This window comes from Dromiciops gliroides, chromosome 1, assembly GCF_019393635.1.
Source record: "Dromiciops gliroides isolate mDroGli1 chromosome 1, mDroGli1.pri, whole genome shotgun sequence".
Classification (NCBI taxonomy): domain Eukaryota; kingdom Metazoa; phylum Chordata; class Mammalia; order Microbiotheria; family Microbiotheriidae; genus Dromiciops; species Dromiciops gliroides.
This window is the reverse complement of record NC_057861.1, coordinates 300,889,661-300,912,933: the sequence shown is the minus strand read 5'-3', so window position 1 is coordinate 300,912,933 and position 23,273 is coordinate 300,889,661. Positions and strand designations below refer to the sequence as shown.

The 23,273-nt window shown below is 35.3% G+C and overlaps 1 protein-coding gene across 16 annotated transcripts in view; it reads right to left on the bottom strand.

Moving 5' to 3' along the window:
* The window catches only part of RALYL (RALY RNA binding protein like), an 820,624-nt gene that overhangs the window by 129,958 nt on the left and 667,393 nt on the right, over nt 1-23,273 (bottom strand). For 14 of the 16 annotated variants that reach the window (XM_043977742.1, XM_043977749.1, XM_043977747.1 and 11 more), the window contains one exon: nt 16,957-16,989. The exons of the other annotated variants lie outside the window; for them this stretch is intronic. In XM_043977742.1, the coding sequence (XP_043833677.1) occupies nt 16,957-16,989 (33 nt within the window). The remainder of the gene's footprint in view (nt 1-16,956; nt 16,990-23,273) is intronic. 16 annotated transcript variants of the gene reach the window in all.

The window sequence follows — 23,273 nt, the reverse complement described above, 5'->3', positions numbered from 1 at the left end:
TTTTTAAAAAGTCAAAATATCTGGAGCCCTGCTTTGTCATCAGCATTAAAAATAAAATTTTTTCTAATTTCTAATTTCTATCTTAGTCGCCATGGTAAGTAAATTAGAAACCACTTCCAATAGTCAGTAGTATTTTTCTTTAGAAAACTCTTCAGCAATGAGTGATGCATGACTTTAATGACATTGGCTAGTATTTCCTACTTCTGATAGATATTCGTTAGACTGTGATCACTGAGTTGTCCCAGAGAACTAAATAGAAAAGCTTTATGAATCAGAAAAACATTTTGTACCTTGAATATATAATTAAAATTAGTCAAAAAGGCCAAATTTTGTGACTTATAAAAAAAAGATCAACCATTCAGAATTTGGATGACTTGTATTTCATTGTGAAGTGAGGGTTTTGAAACTCTTGTAAGCAGGTTTTAGAATGCAAATATGGGTGCTACAATGCTGAAGCCAATAAATAACATTTTATGTGAATAATGATTTTCCTGCATAATGGGGCCATTATTCAGAAGTACATAATGAGTAAGATCAATTTATAGACCTCAAATCATGTTAGGATGGAGTGGCCATAGGTTTTTCCTTTAAGAAAAGACTTTGGTCTTGTTTCCATTTCTATGGCTTAACCTCAGTATTCACATGGTTAAAAAGCAATAATACCTAGTCTATATTTCACAGTAATTGAATAATGTAAGAGCAAACAGTATTTTAGGCCCTCTGAGAAAGGCCTCATAAATACAAAGCCTTCCTTAATACCAGTAAGTTAGGATAATAGATAATAGTAGCTTATATTTCTAAAATATTGCAAGTGCTTTTCTAAGAACAACCCTGGTGAAGTAGGTGGTGCAAATATCATTATCCTGATTTTATAGATGAGGAAACTGAGGCTCAAAAGTGTTTTTTTTTTTGCTTGGGGTTATACTCAGCAATGTAGTTGGAATATATATGGCTCAGAACTATGAAATTTTCAATTTGGCCAAAAAGTTGGAATATATTAAAAAAAAGATGTAGATGCCAAGAAGAAACCCCTTTGTCCTAAATGCTAATATGTAGTAATGTTGTCTGGATGCTTTCTGATTTGAAACAGAAGTTCCTATTCTCTCTTCTAGGATTAGATAACTTTTTCTCCTTGAGATACACTGAGCTACTTTTGACCTAAAATAGGCTCATAACACCCAAACCATCCTATAATACTCCACTCTCTTCCCATCCGACCCTACTCCTCAACTCCTCTGACACCTATATCTACTTGGGACATTTTGACATTTGAATCATGGTGCTTGACTAGGAGAGGTCTCCCCCTTTACTTCTTTAATTGATTTAACTGTGGATTTGCTTGTGATCATTCTCAAGGAACCTGAACCTCGGTCTTCTAACTCAAGTAGACCACTGTTTCAATAATAGCACTTATTTCTATCTATGTATAAAAATTAAACTCAAAATTAATGCGTCTGGATAAATTTAAAGCAATCTTTAAAATAAATACAATTACATTTTCAGGTAACAAAAAAATGATTAACTGGCCTTCCTTCCCCTAAGGAAGAATAAATATAAGGGAAATAAAAAGCTTTGCTATTTATTTTGCGTATCTTGCTTTTCACAATGACAAAGTCATTATTTGCAAAGTTAATTTAAAAATACATTGGGGCTAAGATGGGATTTCAATATGAATTAATAACACTATCTGTGACAATACATTTCTAGTATAATCTTTAGGACACAAATTTCCAGTTCAATCATATTCATTCATTCCATAATATATTGTGTGTGCATCATACTGAATCTTTCCAATTCAGTTTGACATTGGGAGTGAAATCTGCTTTGACAAGAAGTTTATCTTGTCTCCTGTCTCTACTCAAATTCCTTGACCTACTAGGATGCTCCTAAAAGAAAGGGAGCAATGGTACTAGAGTTAACTATGTACATTTCTAGTACTTTTTCTTTCTTGTGTGGATGTTATTTTCAGATAGATTTATCTGTACTCCTATATTGTATACTTCTCACACTGAACTTTATTAACATTTGGTGCTTAGACAAGAGGAAAATACTTTCAATGTTACTCCTCCACAGGGCAGAAGATTCTTTTCATTCATTCGCTCATTCAACAAACATTTATTAAATATCTATATTTAATATACATGCAAAAGTTGCCACATGCAACATGATTTTATTTTAAATGGGTGAGGGAGGGAAGGGGGAAAATACAACATTGAACTAGCAAATCACTAATATATTCCAGAATTGTTATATAGCTGCATCTATTTAAAGACCAGATGTGGGAGCATTTACAAATATTCTTAGATGCCTTAAAGTGCTTATTAAACAAAACTTTGGGTCCTATTTTAACATTTAGATTGCTTATGATTTATTATGTCTTTTTCAACCAATCATGCCAATTCTCTATGCAAATTGCAACATTTGCCTTAATGTTGTGCTTCATTATAAAACTGTAAAACAGACAGTGGTGAAAGGCCTTGTAGTGCCTCTTTGATAAACCATTAGAAATGAAGCCCTGAACTGCTGCTTCACTTACAGAGAGAACCTAAATAAATCTATGTAATGGCTCTGTGTCTTTACTTCCCTCTATGTTAAGCTATATTTCTGCCTAATGTAATCTGCAATTACTTACTTTTCCCAGGGGAGGACATTCAAGTGAAGAAATGAAAACCATTTCCCGTCTCAATCAGAATCTTCATCTCCCAAGGCATCCGTTAATTGTACAGATTGTGAAAGGCACTCTCTCTTTGGCTCTACAGCATTTTCTCACTCAAGAGTAATGAGTTCCCATTTCTTAAAAATGCATTCAGAAGCCCTTGCATTCAAGACACTACTGTCAAAATGTACACACACGATTGATTACCCAATTTATTGGTGATATTGTACATATCATCATCGTGCAGTTTAAATGATTTTGACAAGTGCAGAAGGGTATCATTGACAGGTGCAGAAATAAATGATGGGTTTAAGCTTTCAAATGTTTCTCCAGCATTTCATTGAGTGGCAGGTTGATAAATTAAAATTACAGTTGAGAATCAGACCTGAAAGAATAACCACTTTAGTTTACAAAAATAGTGTTCCAGAAACTTTTTTCAGTCTCCAGAGAAGTAGCCTGAAGAACACCAAAGAAAAAAGAATGAACAAGTGAATTTCCTAAAGGAATCATTAATTTTAAGGTAGCAGTGTCTCCAGTTGGAAAAAACAAAAGTAAATTTTTGAGTGGAAAAGATTGGCTTAGTATCCTTTCTTCCTTTCTCTAGGAGATATACAGAAAGTTGGTATGTTTTCGAATTTCCCCTCTAGGCTTGGTCAGTGTGTAATTAATTCTTTGCTGTCAGATGTACACATTCAAAGCTTCAGGTTACCTTTAAATTGGAACATTTCTTTAGTCCTTGATATTATTAAAATTCCAGATTACATTTTCTAGGCAGTACTTCTATAATCATATCAACTTGCCATGTAAGAAATTTCCAAGTTATTTAATCAGTAACTCTCATGCAAATTTGTCTTCAATGATGTCTTTTCTACTTTTCTATTCATTCAAACTGTTACCACTCTAGTCCTGACCCCTAGATAGTTATGGTAATAATACTTCTAAATGATGCTCACCCACACACCCAACTTCCATGCTTCATTTGTCCTGTTTAGAAACCATCAGTGGCTACCCAAATAATCATGTATGCCCATCATATCATAAGAATTCAAAGTATTGCCTAGCACAGCCTATTTAAATTATAGATGAGGAAACTGAACACAAGGGGGTCCTCTCCTAAGTCAGCTCATTCTGTTTGAGATATCCTTAAGGAAGCTCTATTTTGTGTTGAGTCAAAAGTTACTCCCTTAAAACTTCCAACAAAAGGCTTTAGTTCTAAGTTTTATCTTCTGGAACCATGCAGATAAAAAGTCAGATGTCTCTTCCACATGACTGTCCTTCAAATATCGGAAGGTAGTAATAAAATGTCTCGTAACTCATTCATTCTGCCCAGGTTTAATATCTTCAGGTCCTCCACCTGCTGTTTTGGTTATTGTGAATAGAATGCTGGACTTAAAGTCTATAAGACCTGAATTCAAATACTGCCCTAGGCACTTAACTATCTGTGTGACTCTGAAAGTTACTTAATGTCTCTCAGGCTCAGTTTCTTCATTTGTAAAAATGAGAATAATAACACATACCTTACAATATTGTTGAGAGGATCAAATGAGATAAAAAACGTAAAGCACTTTGCAAACCAGAAAGCACTATATGAATTCTAGTCATTATTGTAAGATGGTAATAATTCCTCTGATCACGCTGGCCTCCCTCTTTTGAACACTTTTTTAATATCCTTCCTAAAAATGTGGCACCTTGAACTGACCAAAATGTTCCAGATATGGGCTCATCCATCACAGAATACTGTGAGACTATACTTTCTCTAATTTTATACATTACAATTACGTTTATAGAATTTAAGATTAAATTAGCTTTTAAAAACAACTATGTCATATGGTTGACATATATACTGAGCTTGTAGTCAACTGAAAGTTCCAAATTGTTTTCATGTAAACAATATATTTTTGGGAGGCATATCTCCTCAAGTTAGTAATTGTGAAGTCAATTTTTGGAAGTTAAACACAGCACTTCCCTATTATTTAATTTATTTATTTTTGGAAGGGCAATGGGGTTTAAGTGACTTGCCCAGGGTCACACAGCTAGTGTCAAGTGTCTGAGGCCAGATTTGAACTCGGGTCCTTTTGAATCCAGGGCTGGGGCTTTATCCACTGTGCCACCTAGCTGCACTGCACTTCCCTATTATTTTGATAGGTTTCACCTTGTCATATTCAGCTCATCATTTCTAACTATGAGGATCTTTAGGGAGTATAATTCAATCATCTAGAAGTTTCATTTAGCTATATCTCCTAGTGTGATATTTTCTAAAATACCATTAAGCACACCAAAGTAGCATTCTGTAGACTAGTGGTATCAAATTCAAATAGAAATGGACACTCCAGGCAGCAGAGATAGACTTAGAAACCTCAAATTAACATTATATTGTATTTTATTTTTACATGTTTTATTAGACATTTCCCAATTCTATACTTTTTTTTCCCTTTTTTTATTGGTAGGGCAATGAGAGTTAAGTGACTTGCCCAAGGGTCACACAGCTAGTGTCAAGTGTCTGAGGCCAGATTTGAACTCAGGTCCTTCTGAATCCAGGGCCAGTCCTCTATCCACTGTGCTACCTAGCTGCCTCCCCAATTATATTCTAATCTGGTTAAGACTGCACTTGAGTCTGACACCTCAGCTTTGATACCTTATCTGTAAAATGATGGCATGGGTAATGGCATCCATAATCTCTAGGTTTTCTTCTAGTTTTCAGTCCATCTTGTGTTTTTTTTTAAATTTTTTCAGTCCATCTTCTTGTGACTGCAGCTAAGTATAAAATACTTATTAAAATGGTGACCAGAACAGGAATGCAGACAACATGACCCTGCAGACATCCCTCCAAACTGACAGCAATCAAGATGCTATGTCCAGTTAGTCAACAATCTAGTAATCCAATTGATCATCATCCAGAATGTATTTCTTCATTTTACTCCTAACTAAATAAGTTTTTGTTGACCATCATATTTTCCTTAGTCCCAGCTCAGAACAAGGTTTAGCCTTCCTGGTATTACTCTCACAGACCCATGATACTCTTTCATATTTTCCATTGATTATGTGTTCCTGCTTCTATCTTTGGCCACATGCTTTTAAAATCTGAACTCATTAAAGAGCTCTGTTGTGAAACCACATTAAAATCTCTAGATGCCTTCCTCTTTTTTCCTCATTGGAATAATTCATAGTTGTATCAGACAAATTTCATTTTTGACAGACTCTCATCCTTCTTGAGTTGTCTCCCTCTTTAGAGGCATCTCAGGCCATATGGATCTTTTCCTTTTTTTTTGGTGAGGCAATTGGGGTTAAGTGACTTGCCTAGGGTCACACAGCTAGTAAGTATTAAGTTTCTGAGGCCAGATTTGAACTCAGGTACTCCTGACTCCAGGGCCGGTGCTCTATCCACTGCGCCACCTAGCTGCCCCGAATCTTTTCCTTTTAATCTTTGAAATTTGATTTCCTGAAATATTGTTTAAATATATGGTGATGCTCAGCATTTCCCTCTTGACTCTCAGGGATTCATTGATGATGTGGTTATATTGTTAAATTCTATTCATCTCCATTTCACCAATTAGTTACTCCTTATTGGTGAGAATTAAGCCTAGAGTAACAATTGTCCTTAATATTTCTTCTACTTTGTGAGAGACAAAATCATCAGCGAGCTAATTTAAGAAGCCATCAACTATTCTGCTTTGACTAGAGTGGTCCTTATGGAAGATGTCTAAGTGATTGAAATCTTTGATAATTGCCACCTATCTCAAAAGGTGATAGTGAGGGAATGACTTTGTAAGCCTCGAAGCACTATGGGAATGTCAACTAGCATTGCAATTTTATTTATCCTTTATGACATTTTTGTGATCTTTACTAATTTCCTTCATCTGGATGGACAGTAAGTTGTATATTACAACTGTAATATTGCTTCTATTTTTTCTCCTTTTTCCTCATTATCTACTAGTCTTTATTCTTTTTATTTCAGGGAATTCCCTTCAATGATCAATTTTGATATATAGTACTGTTCTGTTACCCCTTATAATAAATGTGTCATTTGATCAAGGAATCTCTTTTGACTGTCATACTCCAGTCACGAGGCCCATTTCACTCAGTCTCTGTAATAACTAGGAGGCTATATTTATCTGACTGCATTACATTTTGGGTAGCCAGGTTGTTTGGTGAATAGGGCACTAGGTCTGGAATGAAGAAGACATGAGTTCAAATCTAGACTTAGATGCTTACTAGCTATGTGACCTGGGAAAGTGACTTACTATGTCTGCCTCAGTTCTGTCAACTATAAAATGGTTTTCATTATAGTGCCGAACCTTGCAAGGTATTTTGGTTGTTGTTTAGTCACATCAGTTTTGTACAATTTTTGTGACCCCATTTGGTATATTTTGGTTGTTCAGTCACTTCAGTTTTGTACAACCTTTGTGACCCCATTTGGGGTTTTCTTGGAATGTTTCCAGGAGTGGTTTGTTATTTCCTTCTCCAGTTCATTTTACAGATGAAGAACTAAGGCAAACAAGGTAAAGTCACTTGCCCAGGGTCACATAACTAGTAAATGTCTGAAATCAGATTTGAAGTCATGAAGGCTAGTTTTCTTGATTCCAAGCCCAGTGTTCTATCTGTTGAGTTGCCTAGCTATCCATCCAGTATAAAGTAGGTACATAATAAATACTTATTCTCTTCCCATCATCTTATTGCCATTTTTCAAATCCAATGCATTACCTATACTTTATGAATCAGCATACACATCTTCCTATGTTCATATTAATTGCTATTAGTCCCATTTACTTTCTTTTGTTAATCAGTAAACACCTCTTCCTCTGTTTTTCTTCAATGTAACACATGAAATGCCCTCTATAATCTATATATAATGCTATGTAGCCACTGTTCCTCTACCCCATCCTTTTTTAATTTTCAGTTTAAAATACAATTGTTTAGATTGTTAATTCCTGGGCAAGCATATTCTTCCTAAACATTGTGATAAGTTCCTCATTTCTAGCCAAGAGGTCAAAAGTCAGTTATCCCAAATCCCAGTTGTGAACACAATTTACATAGCCTACTGTTCATATCCCTTATCTTTCTATGTCTTGTAACATTCCAAACTTCAAATTGAAGAAGTAATAAAAACAATACCTTGTACTCTCAAATCCATTGATTTTTACTGCCTTATTTTTCTTTGAGATATTTTCTAGGTTATATAAGCTGGGTTTTAAAAGACTGAGTTTGTTCTGTTTGTCCTAAATGAGGTTAAATTATAATAAATATAATGAATTATCATCTTCTCACAGAAGCATGTGAGGGGAGGCACCTTGATGTGGTGGAAAGCATACTGAATTTGGAGGCATATGACAGCTTCAAATTCTGTATTACTATTGGTACAACAGAGTCAGTCACTTTGGCTCTGAAGGCCTGGATTTCCTCACTTGAAAAATGATCAGCCTGTTCTAGAAGGTTCTTTGCAGCCCTGGGTCAATGATCCTATGACCTCACACCCCCTTATTCATATCAGTTTGTTTATAAGAAGAGACTGACCTCTGGAAAACCTCTCTCTGTAACATTTTTCACTGCCTACTTTGAAATACTAAATTTCACTTTTTGTTTTTCCCTTATTTTCAATAGCTTCTAGCTAATTCAAACGAAAACTAAACCAATTTTAAAAGGATAACTTTTCTTAATTAGATACTCAGTTTTCAAGAAAGACATAATGAAGTTTAATTACAGTATGAAAAGCCATTATAATACAGAGATTAAAACAGAATTATAATAATATTGTATGGTTTATTATGTTATTAAACAAAAATTTTCAGACAAAAAAAGCAATAAAGGTAAAATGGCAAAAATTATTATGTTATAACTCATATTCTAACTGTAGTTTTGAAGCCATCCTACAGATTTGAAAACAAATTGGTCTGAAAAAACATTTTTACATACTTAAACATAGTTTTCCTTCAAATAGAGCTATGAGAGTTAACATTTAGTAACAGAGCTAATAAGGGAACCAAAAGTTAACTTTGAATTAGAGTTAGGGAGATTTGGGTTTGAATCCTGAGACTAATAATAGCTCTGAGACTGTTCTGTCATATGAAAAATGAAGATAATAATACCCATGGTAACCACCTCACAGGCTTGTTGTGAGATCGAAATAAAATGATGTCTATAAAGCATCTTGTAAAATGGAAAAAGCATAATAATATCAGCTGGTTTTACTGAGAGGGAACATGGCATAGTTGAAAAAGAGCTGGTCTTGGAGCTTAGGAAGACCTGTATTCAAATTCTAACTCTGACACATATTGGCTGCGTGACCCTGGGCAAGTCACTAATAGTCTCAGTTTTCTAGGCAACCTCCCTAAGACTGTACACTGCAGAGGTAGTGATGCTATACATTAGTATAGGGGAGTTTCTTTACCCAGAAGTTCTCTAAACCAATAAAATCAACGGTATAGTTTCTATGCCTATTATAATTAGACTTATAAGCTACAGATACACATTGGAGCTTGATGTAAAGAAAAAGTTCCTGAAATTTACAGTAGAATGTAATGTTTTAGGAAGTAATGGGTTGCCTTTTATGAGAAGTTTTCAAGCAAAAGTTAAATAAAGACTTATCTGGTATAATTTACAAGGACAGAAGGAAAATAGAATTTATTACGTGACTACTATGTGCCAGTAACTGTGTTTTTTACATATTGCCTGATTTGATCTTTACCACAACCCTGGGATGTGGGAATTATTATGACCCCCATTTTACATTTGAAAAACTAAAGCAAAAAGAGATCAAGTGACTTGCCCAGGGTCACATAGCTAGTAAGTGTATAGGGCTGGATTTGAAATCGGGTCTTTTTATTTCAGGTCCAGTTCTCTATACATTGCACCAGCCAGCTACCTTTATACCTCTATACTGCTATAATCGCTTTACAAGAAAGTCTTGCTCAATTATGACTTGGATTAAATGGCCTCTGATGTCCCTTCTAATTAAAAATTCTGAGCTTCTAATCACAAGCCTTCCATGGAAGTATAATATGGTAGGGATGGGCTACTTCAATAATTCAGACATACATGAGTTCTTTTTTGACCAAAAGATGGGAAGTTAATACAATTTTGGCTTGCCCTAGTTCAATTCAATTTAGTTCATGAAACATTTGTCACACATTTACTCTGGCCATGGGTTAGGAATAAAAAGACAAAATGAAAGTCAAGATAACTTGAACAGGATAATTTCATCCTTCAGAAGATAAGAAGACTTGACAAGGGGGACTGCTTTTTTGACTTGAATATAACCAACAGAGAGTAACTAGTTGCTGAAGTAGAAATAATGGAACTTTGTGGGGGGTGGGCAGGCAAAAGAGGACTTGATGTTAGATTTTATAATATGAAAGGTGATGAAGGCTGGCATAGTCTGAAATATACTATGAATTTGAGGAAACAAATTCCTGGGTCTCAGAGTAGGCTAATCGGGACCTCAGTGTCTAAACTTTCATTGCAAATGCTAACATATGAGGGTGGAGATATTCCCTGGAATGAATGAAATTGTGAAGATCAAAGAGAGATACTAGGAATAAAATGAGTAGTCATAAGACTGATGGGCATGCATCAACCAACTTAGATGTTTAGAAAAAGGTACAGAAGCTACAAGCTCTTGCTAGTAATTTAATGAATACAAGAGCAAGTTATGTCATGTAAGATTAATGGCAGAAGTGTTCAAGCTTGAAATGAGATGACGATGGGAAAGAAGAGTAAAGACACTTACTTAGCTGTGTGACCCTGGGCAAGTCACTTAACCCTCATTGCCCCGCAAAAAAAAAATAGTAAAAACAACCAAAAGGCACTAAAATCTTTTAAAAAGTTATCCTGGTAAATAGAGGATGGTCAAATGAGGATGTGACTATTGCTCCAGGTTGATAGGATGATCTGGTAAAAGATAATGAAGAAGAGGTAGAAATAATCAACTCTTATTTTGCTTCTGTTTTCTCTGATGAATGTTTATTGAATGAAAGAAGGAATGCAAAGTTCAGAATAAAAGTGGTAGGAGTCAACAGAGTCAAAATGTTGGGGAATGAAACTCCTAGAATTGTAGGCTACAATGTGAGATACTTTCCAGTACATGGGGGGACTGTTCTTGATGGATTTTGCCATGGTCAACTTTGGCACATCAAGCTTAGTATATCCAAAAATTAACTTACCATCTTTTCCTCAAAACTTTTCCCTTCTTCCTGTCTATCCTTTTTCTATTGACTGCACCTCTTTCTTTTTCTCAATTGAACTTGAAATCTAGGCATTGTCTTTACTCTTCCTTCTAATTTAGCCCCACTTCCAATCAGTTTCCATGCCCTATTAATTTTATCTCCTCCTTATCCTTTAGTCTTCTACACCCCTCCACTTCCTCTACCTCAGGGATTCATTATCTATTATGTGAATGACTAACAAAGCCTTTTAACTAATGTCTTCTCTCTCTGATCTATCTTTCACTGAACTTTATATTCAAATGGATCTTTGATCTCACCAAATTGGGGGTTCTCTTCAATAATGAAGTTCACTATCCATCCAAGTCTGCCTGTCCTGTAAGATTCATCTATTTTCTCCCAAAGTTCACTACACACTGTCTATACACTCATGATGAAGGCCTTTCTCATTTTTTCCTGACATTGTAAGAGTACAAGGGCAGCACTCTGTCTGCCCACCTGTCATCCTTTGCTCCAGCCCGTCTCCTCTTACTGTCAAACAATTCCTTTATAATATCTTTTCTGTTCTTGAGAATTTCTCATTGGTTACATTAGGGTCAGCAAACTATATCCAATAGGCCAAATCCTGCCCTCTGGTCTTTATTTTTATGGCCAGAAGCTAACCGGTTTTTATATTTATTGTATTTAAAAATATAAAAACCTGGGGGCAGCTAGGTGGCGCAGTGGATAGAGCACTGGCCCTGGAGTCAGGAGTACCTGGGTTCAAATCTGGCCTCAGACACTTAACACTTACTAGCTGTGTGACCCTGGGCAAGTCACTTAACCCCAATTGCCTCACTAAAATATATATATATATATATATATATATATATATATATATATATATATATATATATATATATATATATATATATATATATATATATATATATATATATATATATATAAAAACACCATGATTAGTTCTCAGGCTGTACAATAGGTGGTGGGATATATTTGGCTCTTGGCTATGTTTTGCTGAACCTTGGGTTATATGATGCAGCCTTCTCATACCCATCACTATCTGTTTCTCTATTGCCTTTACATGATACTTTTTTCCTTCTTTCCTCTTAAGACTTTAAAAAATTTGGCCTGGGGATAGCTAGTTTTAAATATTGCTTTTGCTATCAAGTATATGATAATAGACAAATCATTTATACTCTCTAAAATTGAATTATCCCATCAAAAATTGGGGTTAATAATACCTGTAGTATCTATTTAAGACAGCTATTGTGAGTAATCAAGTGATACGTCTTATATAAAAATGCTTTGTAATCCTGAGATCCACAACCATTATTATTAAAGCCCAACTTTGGTGCACCTCATGTATGAATCTATTCATCCTTGCTTCTTCAACTAAAAGTGATCATGGTATAAATTAGAGAGAGGTGGTTATAGTCAGAAGACCTGGCTTTGTGGATTTGAACTCCCTGTTATTCCTTGAGTCCTATGTAATTGGGTAAATTAATCAACTTCTCTGTGACTGTTTCTTATTTCAGATGATCTCCCTATACATCTGAAATTCCACAATGGCTTTATCTTCCAATCTTCTTATAACACTTTGTCTTGATTTTCCTTTTATCCCTAACACATATTTTAATTCTTTTCATATTTAAAAATTTTATCTATTTACTCCTTTATCCTTAGATGATAAGTTCCCACACAGCAATGAAGTTTCTTCCTTTTTCTTTCTTTCTTTTCTTTCCTTCTTTCTTTCTTTCTTTCTTTCTTTCTTTCTTTCTTTCTTTCTTTCTTTCTTTCTTTCTTTCTTTCTTTCTTTCTTTCTTTCTTTCTTTCTTCCTTCCTTCCTTCCTTCCTTCCTTCCTTCCTTCCTTCCTTCCTTCCTTCCTTTCTTTCTTTCTTTCCTTCCTTCCTTTTTCTATCTTTTTCTTCTTTTTGTTGCTAATAGTGAATTCAGTCAGTCAGGTAATAAATATTTTTAAGTACCCACTATGTGCCAAGCACTGTGCTAAGCTTTGGAGCTACAAAGAAAGGCAAAAGACAGTTCCCGCTCTTCATGGAGGAAATGACATGGAAACAACCATGGAGTAACAAACTATACATAGGATAAATTGGAATCAATAAACAGAGGAAAGGTACTAGCATTAGGGGAGATTAGAAAAAGGTTTTTCATAAAGTTTGGATTTTAGCTGAGACTTGAAGAAAGTTAGGGAAGCCAGGAGGTACAGATGAGGAGGGAGAGTAGTCTAGGTGTTCAGAAATGCCTGTTTGAAGATGGTATGAAAAATAGAAAAAAGGCCCATGACGCTGGATCAAAAAGCAAGTGGCCATGGTAGGGGGCAGGGGGAGGGAGGGAGGGAAGTATAAGAACACTGAAAAAGTAGGAGGGGCTCATCATGAAAGATTCTGAATGCCAAACAAAGGATTTCTATTTTATTCTGGAGGTGATAAGGAATAACTGGAACTTATTGAATGGGGAGTGGAGGAGACTGACATGGTAAAATCTGTGCTTAAGATACATTTGACAGCTGAGGATGGGCTTGAATTGGCTGATGGTTGATATCCTGTACATAACTGGATCCCTGCAGTGATCAGTAAGATATTGCCACAACCAAAAACTGGTTAAATCATTTTAGGATGAGGGATGATTTTAGTTCTAGTCTACCTTTTCCTCAGATGATAGGGGGAATAAGGGAAATATAAAGTGGTTTTCCAATGATTTTATGTCTTGAAATGTAGGCCTTGGCTTTCAATGTAAAGGTACCTTGGAAAATTTGGGAATATTTTTATAGGCACTTTCTTATTCTGTGTCACATTAAAGATATTTTTTTCTCAGATGGACTATTATAAGGATTCAGATTTTACAGCTGTATCCTGGCAAGACTATATACATAACTGCTATTTTATTTTGACTTTGAGTGGAATTTCCATGGTGAATCTGGGGAAAATTTAAAACAGATCATTTTCTCCTTAAGAATCTGAGATTCTGGGGCAGCTAGGTGGCACAGTGGATAAAGCACCGGCCCTGGATTCAGAAGGAACTGAGTTCAAATCCGGCCTCAGACACTTGACACTTACTACCTGTGTGACCTTGGGCAAGTCACTTAACCCTCATTGCTCTGCAAAAGAAGAAGAAGAAGAAGAAGAAGAAGAAGAAGAAGAGGAAGAGGAAGAGGAAGAAGAAAAAGAATCTGAGATTCTGGGGCCAGCTAGGTGGCACAGTGGATAAAGTACCAGCCCTGGATTCAGGAGGACCTGAGTTCAAATCCAGCCTCAGACACTTGACATTTACTAGCTGTGTGATTTTGGGCAAGTCACTTAACCCCCACTGCCCTCCCCCCAAAGAATCTGAGATTCTGAGCATAGCTCAAGAGCCTTTCTTCATGTGCTAAAACTTTTTAAATTTACAACTATTTTGGCTCAATTTACCATTTACTCCTTTAATCTCAGTTTTTACAGTGGAAGGTTGTTTTATATGCCAATCAATGACATGGGTATTGAGGAAGGAATCTGATTCACAAATTTATGTTAGTTACAGGTACATATTAAACATGCATTGATATTTTCTTCCCATTTTGCAAAATTTATTCACAATTATTGGTGCTTATCAATAAAGATTTGACTGAGTCTGTTATTTCTTTTTACTTGATAGTTAATTTCCATGCTAATTTCTTTCTTTTTCATATAAAATCATCTTTTTGTGGCTGCATATAACTCTAGGCAATACATATAAAAGAAATGTTTGATTTTCTGATCTAATGTGGAATACTGGCCCAGTAATAATTCAGTTTCCTGGCTGCCACTGGGATCCATTATGGGTTCAATTATCCCTGAAAATGCCTCATAGAAAAGTAATCGTTCAGTGGAGCAGTAAGTCACTAAATAAAACCCTGGTGACCCAGAAGAGTTAAAGCAGCTTCTTGAGGTAGATTACTTTTAACCAGTTTAGGCCCTAGCATAATATACTTTTTCTCCATGTAGTAAGACAGAAATTGTCCTTGAGATAAATGGGAACATATTTTGATGTCACTTAACAATCCATAGCAGAATAGCAAATGCCTTTGCCAATGAGCCAGATAACATTACTTTCAATGACTAGATCAAGAGAGGCATTGTGGCAATGGAAAAAGAGTTGGTGTTGGAGTCACCTGGATCCAAGTCTTGTCTCTGACCCACATTTGCCAGATCATCCCGGGCAAATAATTTAACTGCTCCAGGTAGCATCTCTAAGACTATTGGGTGACCCCCTGCATTCTTTTTTTCCCTTTTTTTCACCTGTATTCATATGGAAATTCTTCACTTGAAGTTCCCTATGCCATTTAAATTATATGTCCAGTCCTGGTTTCTATTCCCCCAAAGCCTGCATGTGAGTATAACAGATGACTATATTATCCCAATATACCATTGCAAGCCAAGATATAGAAAAAGTATGACACTTAGAGTTTGTGACAGAGTAATACTTTGTTCATTGATCCTATGCTTTGGTCTTTAAAGGATGGAGTTTTCCCAAAAGACAACATGGCTTTCACATCTGCAGGCCATTTACCACTTATATAAATACTCGCTGAATTTTATATACATAAGAACTTATATGCAAACAACTACCATTCTTCTGGGCACAAAACCTTGACTAAAGTTTTGAGAAGGGGGTTAAACTTGTAAAAATATGAAAAGAAATGTTACATGGGATGTGATCTTGATGTTATACAAACAAAAAATGGAATCAATCCAGTCTAGTTCATGAGAAGAGGAAACACTACCGAAAACCCAAAACAGAACAAATACCCTCCATCAAGTGAGACCAAAGTGTTACTTTAGATCCTTTTTACAAGAGAATGAAAATTGGAAATTTGAAAATTAAAAATCCATTTCATTTCACTCCTGCACCATAAGGCAATTACCAAAATATGGAAAACAAACCTGCTGAAAGGCTTTATGTGAAAAAAATTGTTTTTTAAAAAAATTTCTGGTAAATATATACAATGTTTCTATCTCTCTACTTATTTCCATAGCACTTATTCTGATGTTTGATACTTGGACTGAGCTTCTTAAGAGTATTTCTTTGGAGATTGGGAAGGAAGAAGGAATTCCACTGGTCAATGGACGAGTTTAGCATTTGACATCCAGCCACAACATTTGAAAGTAATGGAAAAACATAATCCTGATCATTTTCAATGAAAAGCCTTTACTATAGTGTTTCAAGTTAACCTAGTAGACATTAGTTCAATTTTCCTTACAAATGCACCACTACCCTTGCTAACTTGCCTGAAATTTCCATAAAAGCAAGCACCAAGAGAGAACATCATTGATCTCTTCTCCATATTCAATACCACATATCCTTGTGCCAGGCACCAAAAGTACTTAATACTTGCTAATCAACTAGCTTTTAATCAGAATAAACTTTTGTATTTCACAAAATTTACTCCTCAATGACAAAAAAGAAAGAGAAACATTCAATGAATTCCAAATTGCAGTAATGGCAAATATACACCACTGTCAGCAATGACATCATATAATGAAATCTATGAAAGAGCAGTTGGAATTTGAGACCCATGCCATGATTCAGCAGTTACACACTAGGGTTGGTTAGCTTGAAGTCTCACCTTTATTTGCCTCAAGGCTTTTCCTCTATGTGTTCAGAGCAGCATTCAATTTGATGGTATTGAAAGAGGAGAATGAAGTAAGAGAAAATTGAAAAGAACATGTATTGAAAGGCAGGTTTAGAGAAGAAGAGAGGAAGCAGCTGAATTAGAGAGAATGAGAGAAAAAGAGAGAAGAGAATTTGGATAGACAGCAATGTTAAGATTCAGAGGAACTGGGAGAACAAACACAGAACTAAAACTTACCTTTACATTGTAAATCTATCTTTTAAATTTGCTTTGTGTTGTGTTTTGTTGAAGGACATAAAATGTGATATTCATTTACCAAATGAATTATTTATATTGCAAAGTTATTTACTGTGCATATTTGATAACACATTTTCATAATGGAAAATTCAAAACCGAGGCATCTATGTTGATGTATAAATAAAGCATGCGTTGATATGACTTCATATGGAATGTGGAATTTAAATGATCTCAGAAGGACTCTTATTCAACTGAGTTAAACAATTAATGTTGAAAGAAGATTTGCAGACATACTCACCCAACAGACAGGAATGGCTCCTTTGATTCAAGTCTATCAAGTAAATAACACATATTTTAAAATATATACACTGAAAATAAACAATATGCATTTATAAGATGCCTTTTCATGGAAGCAGTAAAATTATTGCATCCACATGCACATAAATGCATAATTTAGCAATTCTGAATAATAAGAAAATATAAAATTAGTTCACCTATTGTGAAGTAGACTTATTTCTCGATGGATTAATATAGGACCTATCTGAAATGGAAGAATGTTCTCCTTTAAAGGAGAATTCTGTCTGAGCATAATAGTAAACAAGTAAATGGATAGAATAATCTCTGTATTCAGGATATTTACTATTCATAGGAAATTTCTTTGTAAGAGGGTCCACATACTATCTCTTTATATCTTCATAATGAGAAGAAATTTGTTTTTCATTTGTCCACATTTCAGTTCAATCACTAATTCCCTAGGTATATAAGGTCTGTATTTATGGTGTTTGTTAGTTAGTCATTTTCAGTCATGTCTGACTCTTTTTGTCCCCTTTTGGGGTTTTCTTTGCAAAGATACTAGAGTGGTTTGTCATTTCTTTCTCCAGCTCATTTTACAGATGAGGAAATTGAGGGAAACAGGGTTAAGTGACTTGCTCAGGATCATTCAGCCTGTGTCTAAGGCCAGATTTGAACTCAAAAGTTGAAATTTCTGACTCTAGGCCTGATATTCAATCCACTGAGCTATGTAACTGTCCACTGCACCATCTAGCTGCAATCTACTAATTCCTTCATGCTTTTAGGATTCCATTTAATAAATTATTATTCATGTCCTCAGGAGTAATTTCTTCCAAGAATAATTTACACCCATCAATAGTTCAGATCAACTCCATAATACATTTCTTTAATATTACTATTTGTCTTGAAATAAACAACTTCCAAAATTAATTGTCTGTGAAGTTTTGGTTTTTTTTCTTTTGTACTAAACCCTATTCATCCAATGTTCATTTTCATTCAGTTAAGAGTGAATAAATGCAAACTTATATGTCATTAGTAAAGAAGTAACATTAATGAACTGTATTTCTATTTTCTTTTGTTGTAAATTATAATTATTTAATTAACATGTTTTGCCTTAATAGCTATTAGAAAATGAATTTTACAAGGCATATTTAATTCTATAGAATAAGACTCAAGAAACACACTTTAAACACCATACTTAAAGTTGGCCTTGGCAATAAGAGCCTAAACACAAACAAAATTCATTAAATTTCTCACTAACGACTTTATGTTATAACTTTACTATACATATTCCAGGATCTGCCTCTTTCTGTTATATACATATATATATTTAAAGTGACTAAATCTCAAGATTATCAAGTAACTATTATAGGCACTAGTGTTGCACATAGCACTTTATTCATCCCATTTTAGAAATACAAATTGTAGATCAGAAAGAGGGGACATCACTTCAATACCTAGATTCAATAAGCTAAGTTGGAAAAAAGCCAATAATCATTTTTAGTATGACCTTTAGAGTACTAGCTATACTATATGACATTGGACAAGTCACATTTTTTTCAGGGCTCAGTTTTCTTATTTTTAATATAAGTAATCATACTAGATAATCTCTTTGATATTTTTCAGCTTGAAAAAATACGTTCCATTAATTAGGTCAATAATTTTTAGCAGTAAACCAACCATCAACTTGACAGGTCAAGATCTCTACTCTAGGGGGCAGCTAGGTGGCACAGTGGATAGAGCACTGGCCCTGGAGTCAGTAGTACCTGAGTTCAAGTCCGGCCTTGGACACTTAACACTTACTAGTTGTGTGACCCTGGGCAAGTCACTTAACCCCAGTTGCCTCACAAAGAAAAAAAAAAGACTTCTACTCTATAAAAATGGTACTTTTGAATTTTATTTTCTTTTTTGTAAATGTTTTAAAATGGGACAGGCAAATTGTAAATACTTACATTGAAACACTATTTAAAATACTTCATGAGTTTTTAAATAAGTATTTCAAAATGCTTTATGCCAAAAACAAGTAGCACTTCTAGTGATTTTCTTAGAAATTTTAACTATCAAAGAACCCCAACACCATTTGTTACTCTATATTATTTTACTAAGGCACCAAAGTATAAAATAATATTAATCAAAGGGAAGCTTATAAAATTTCTTGAATTCCTTCCCTATAATGCTGCTGTTAATAATTTTAACTTAAGCTGTATCCTAGAGACAAAAAGAATTTTAATGTATTTAAATTGTTTTCTGGCTTGTGAGTCTTGATAGTAGCATACAAAATATGTGACTTTTTCCTATAAATTTAAAGCCTAAAAGTTATTCTTTATTCTTTATTCCCTTTTATTCACAACTTACATAGACCTTTCTCACTAATCACAGTTACCACCTCGATTCAGGTTCTTATTGTTTCCTGTCTCTGTTATTACAATGGTCTCTTGATTGGTCTCCCTGTCAGAAGTCTGTCCCCACTCCAATCCATGCTCCATACAGTTGTCAAAGTGATTTTACTTTAGCACAAGTCTGACCATGTTACTCCTTTATGTAATAAACTCCAGTGGCTCCCTTTTGCCTCTAGGGAAAAATATAAACTCCTCTGTCAAGCCTTTTGCATTTTGGATCTGTCCTATCTTTCTAGGCTGTTTATACATTACTCCTCTTTCTGTACTCATGGTCCAGCCAAACTCTTTGTTCCTCACATGGAACTCCATTTCCTGTCTCTCTATTTTGAAAATACCTTAGTTTTGTTTGTGAAAAAGCTTTTTAATTTTATATAATCAAAATGATCTATTTACGTTTTATTTTGTTCTTTATATCTTCTTTGGTCCTAAATTCTTCCTCTGCCCATAAATCTGACAGATGCAACCAAGATTATAAAGGAAGTAGAAAACTGGGAAAGACTTTTAAAAAATATTTTGAAAATTCCATCCCCAAAACCTTGGAATACACTTTCATCTCTACATCACAGAATCCCTCTTTTCTTTAGGACAGGCAGCTCAAACACCACCTTTCACACAAAGCCTTTCCTGATCACCTCAACTGCTAGTGTCCTCTCTCCTTACCTGTCATATACATATAATATTTTTTTTTCCTGAACACCTGGAATATTTGTTGTTTCAGTCATGTCCAACTCTTTCTGACCCCTTTTGGGGTTTTCTTGGCAAAGATACTGGAGTGGTTTGCCATTTCCTTCTTTAGCTCATTTTACAGACAAAGAAATCAAGACAAAAAGGGTTGATTGACTTACCCAGGTCACACAGCTGATAAATGTCTGAGGCTAGATTTGAATTCAGGCCTGGCAGTCTATCCATTGAGCCACCTAGCTGTTTGGCATACAGTGGGTGCTTAATAAATGCTTGTTGCTTGAATGATTCTCTTGCATATGCCCCAAACTCTTTATTGCTACTATAATCATTGTGGTCTATGGCCCCATAAATTCATATCTTTATTACTTTCTAAAGACTTCTAAGTGGCCATTCTGATTCTGCTCTCTTCCTATTTCTAATTCACAATTCATAAAACTGACAAACTAATTTTCTTTAAATGTTGCTTTCACTACATGAAGAACCAGTTTTTTTTTAAATGGTGGCCCCCTATTTTCTACTGTATCAAATCTATATTTCATTGTCTGCCTTTCAAGGTCCTCTATAATCTGGTCCAATGTACATACTTATTCTTATTTTCCACTGTTTCCCAAAACACACCCTGCATTTTAGTCAAGTCAGTTTTCTTACTCTTCTCCAAACATTTTACACTTATTTCTGGTCCTGAGACTTCCCTTCTCTATATGCAGAAATCCAACCCCTTCCTGGAAGTTTAGCACACACTTCTAAACTCCTATGTCCCTTATATTGCAAACCACACAATTTAGTATTTTTACATTGTACTTTTTATCATTCTGTAATTTTGAAGTGTGTGTGTGTGTGAAAGAGAGAGTTTTGCTTCCTTACGTAGTTTGCAAATTCTTTTAGCACAAATCTTTAATTTCTTCTACATGCCTAACAAAACCTAGTATAGAGTTATATGGGTAGTTGGTAATAAAAGTACTAGTTTTCTTTTTTATTTTCTGAAATTTGACTTTTTTATTAATCACACCTGACTTCTGAGATGGATTCAATGACTGATATCAATGGGTAGACATGTATTGGACCTGTGCTTGGGGATGTATGTCTTTCTCAATGGATAATATTTCCTTAATGCTTCCTGGTAAAGACCACAAGAGTTCTGGTGGTAGTGGTGGTGGTGTCAGTGTGTGTGTGTGTGTGTGTGTGTCGGGGAGAGGGATGTATGTGCATGTTTGGAGGGGAGATGATTCAGGAATAACATTGAGGGCATGCACTTTCCAAGATGAATTTTAGAGATTCAAAGAGAAGTAGAGAGGAAAAATAGCACCATAATTATCCAATTATCTTGATTTTCCTGAGAAACTAAGAAAAGACAGTAACTGGTGCTTCTCATAGAAGCAATGCTAAGTGGACTGCAAAGTGGACCCTGGTATGAGTAATACTGTACATTGATGACCTATAGAATGGCAAGAAATTAATGAGCAAAAAACATGGAGAACTAGTGTATGCAACTGTGCACTTTCTTTTGTCATTCAATCCATGGGGAGAAGCTTAGTTTTTCTACCAGTGCTGACTGTCCTACATTAACTCACTGTCTTTCCATATACCCGGAAAAAGTTGGGGGGATTGATAAGTACATGGGCTTTATGTTAATTTCAAACTAATTGGGCTCTATTATGAAATTCTGACCTGGGGCTTGGGGGTATTTTAAACTTGTATAATGGACATGCAAGTTAGTTAATTTTATTATTACTTCACCTAATTCAATTAAGCTACTTACTAAGGTCATAAGCTTTAACAGAGGTTTTGAGTGATACAGATGGGGAGAAGAAATGACTGGAGAGAGTAGCTAGTTTGGGGCATAAGCTATTAATTGAATGAGTCCTATTCCCTGAACAGAGAGTTGGAGCAATAGTGATAATGAACCATTCCTGTCCATGGTCCTGACACCCTATAGAGACTACACATAGAATTACTAGCACCTTATTACAGAAAGATGTCCAATTCTCTAGTGCTCCATATGCATATTTTCCAAAATGAGGAATCATCATTTAGTCAATGTATACCTCAGTTTCCTCATCTATAATAATAGCACCTATCTCCTAGGGCTGTTGTGAAAATCAAATGAGTTAACATGTGTAAAGCACTTTGCAAAACCTTAAAAAAATATAAAATGCTTTATTGTTGTTGTTGTTATTGTTACGCTACTGTGTTTGAAGTAGACTAGGGATAAGGGATATGGTTGTTGAAGTGGCTGAAGAAGTAGGAGGCCAAGGTGTTTAAAGGGGTAAGAATTGAAGAAAAGTGTGAGACAAGAATTGAACTTATTGTAGAGGGTGAGTGATCCACATAAGGAAACATGGACTAGGATAGGATGGAGGGAAATTTAAAGAATAAAGGTGTACCTTGAGTGATGGTGGCAGGGGAAGTGTCTTAAAGTAGCAGTGGGGATATACTTTATTCTCTTTCTAGCCCTGTCAGAGGGTGGGAAAGAAGGGGTAGCCAATCTTGAAGAGAGTTATGAAGGATATGGTGTTTGCAGGAAATAGCAAATAGCCAGGCTTCAGATAGTGAAAAACTATGGAAGAAATATAAGAGGGAGGGAAGTTTGTTAATAATAGAATAAGGCCCCAGAGAGCACAGTAGAAAGGAAGGGCAGAAGATGAACACTTAGGAGGACTAGAGATGAATTTATTCTTGGGGTTTGGGGATAGAAGCCAGCACGCACTGTCTTTACCATTGTAATCCTCACTGATCCTGGGATGATCCTGTGCATTCTGTATGCACAGGCAAACCAAAGTGGCAGGAGAATGCTTTTAAATAGCATGGAAGGCCCTGGAAGGGGGTACAATGGTCATTAGACAATGGAGGTAGTAATAGCCCTGGGTCCACATAGTACTCCCTGACATAACTTTTGTTTTGCACCCTAGGCCTCAACATTACCTATTCTGAGATACTTAGTAGGATCATTCAACTAGTGGGGAATTCATTGTTTTTGTGACAAGCCAAAGCAAAGTTGTTCATAATCTTCCTTTGTTGTCTACTTCAGGATAGTTTTAATCAGAGAAGTCCACAAGGGCAACATTAACAATACCAAAGCACTTAGTACAGTGGTAATTGGTCAAGTCTTAAGAAGACTCTCATGTCAGCATAAGTGTTTGCTGGTCCCCTACATTCACAATTAATATCTGGCATGTGCAAGAATCTCTCTATGCCAATGATGAAAGGTAGTGAATTTTCCCAGATATGTTACAGATGGCTA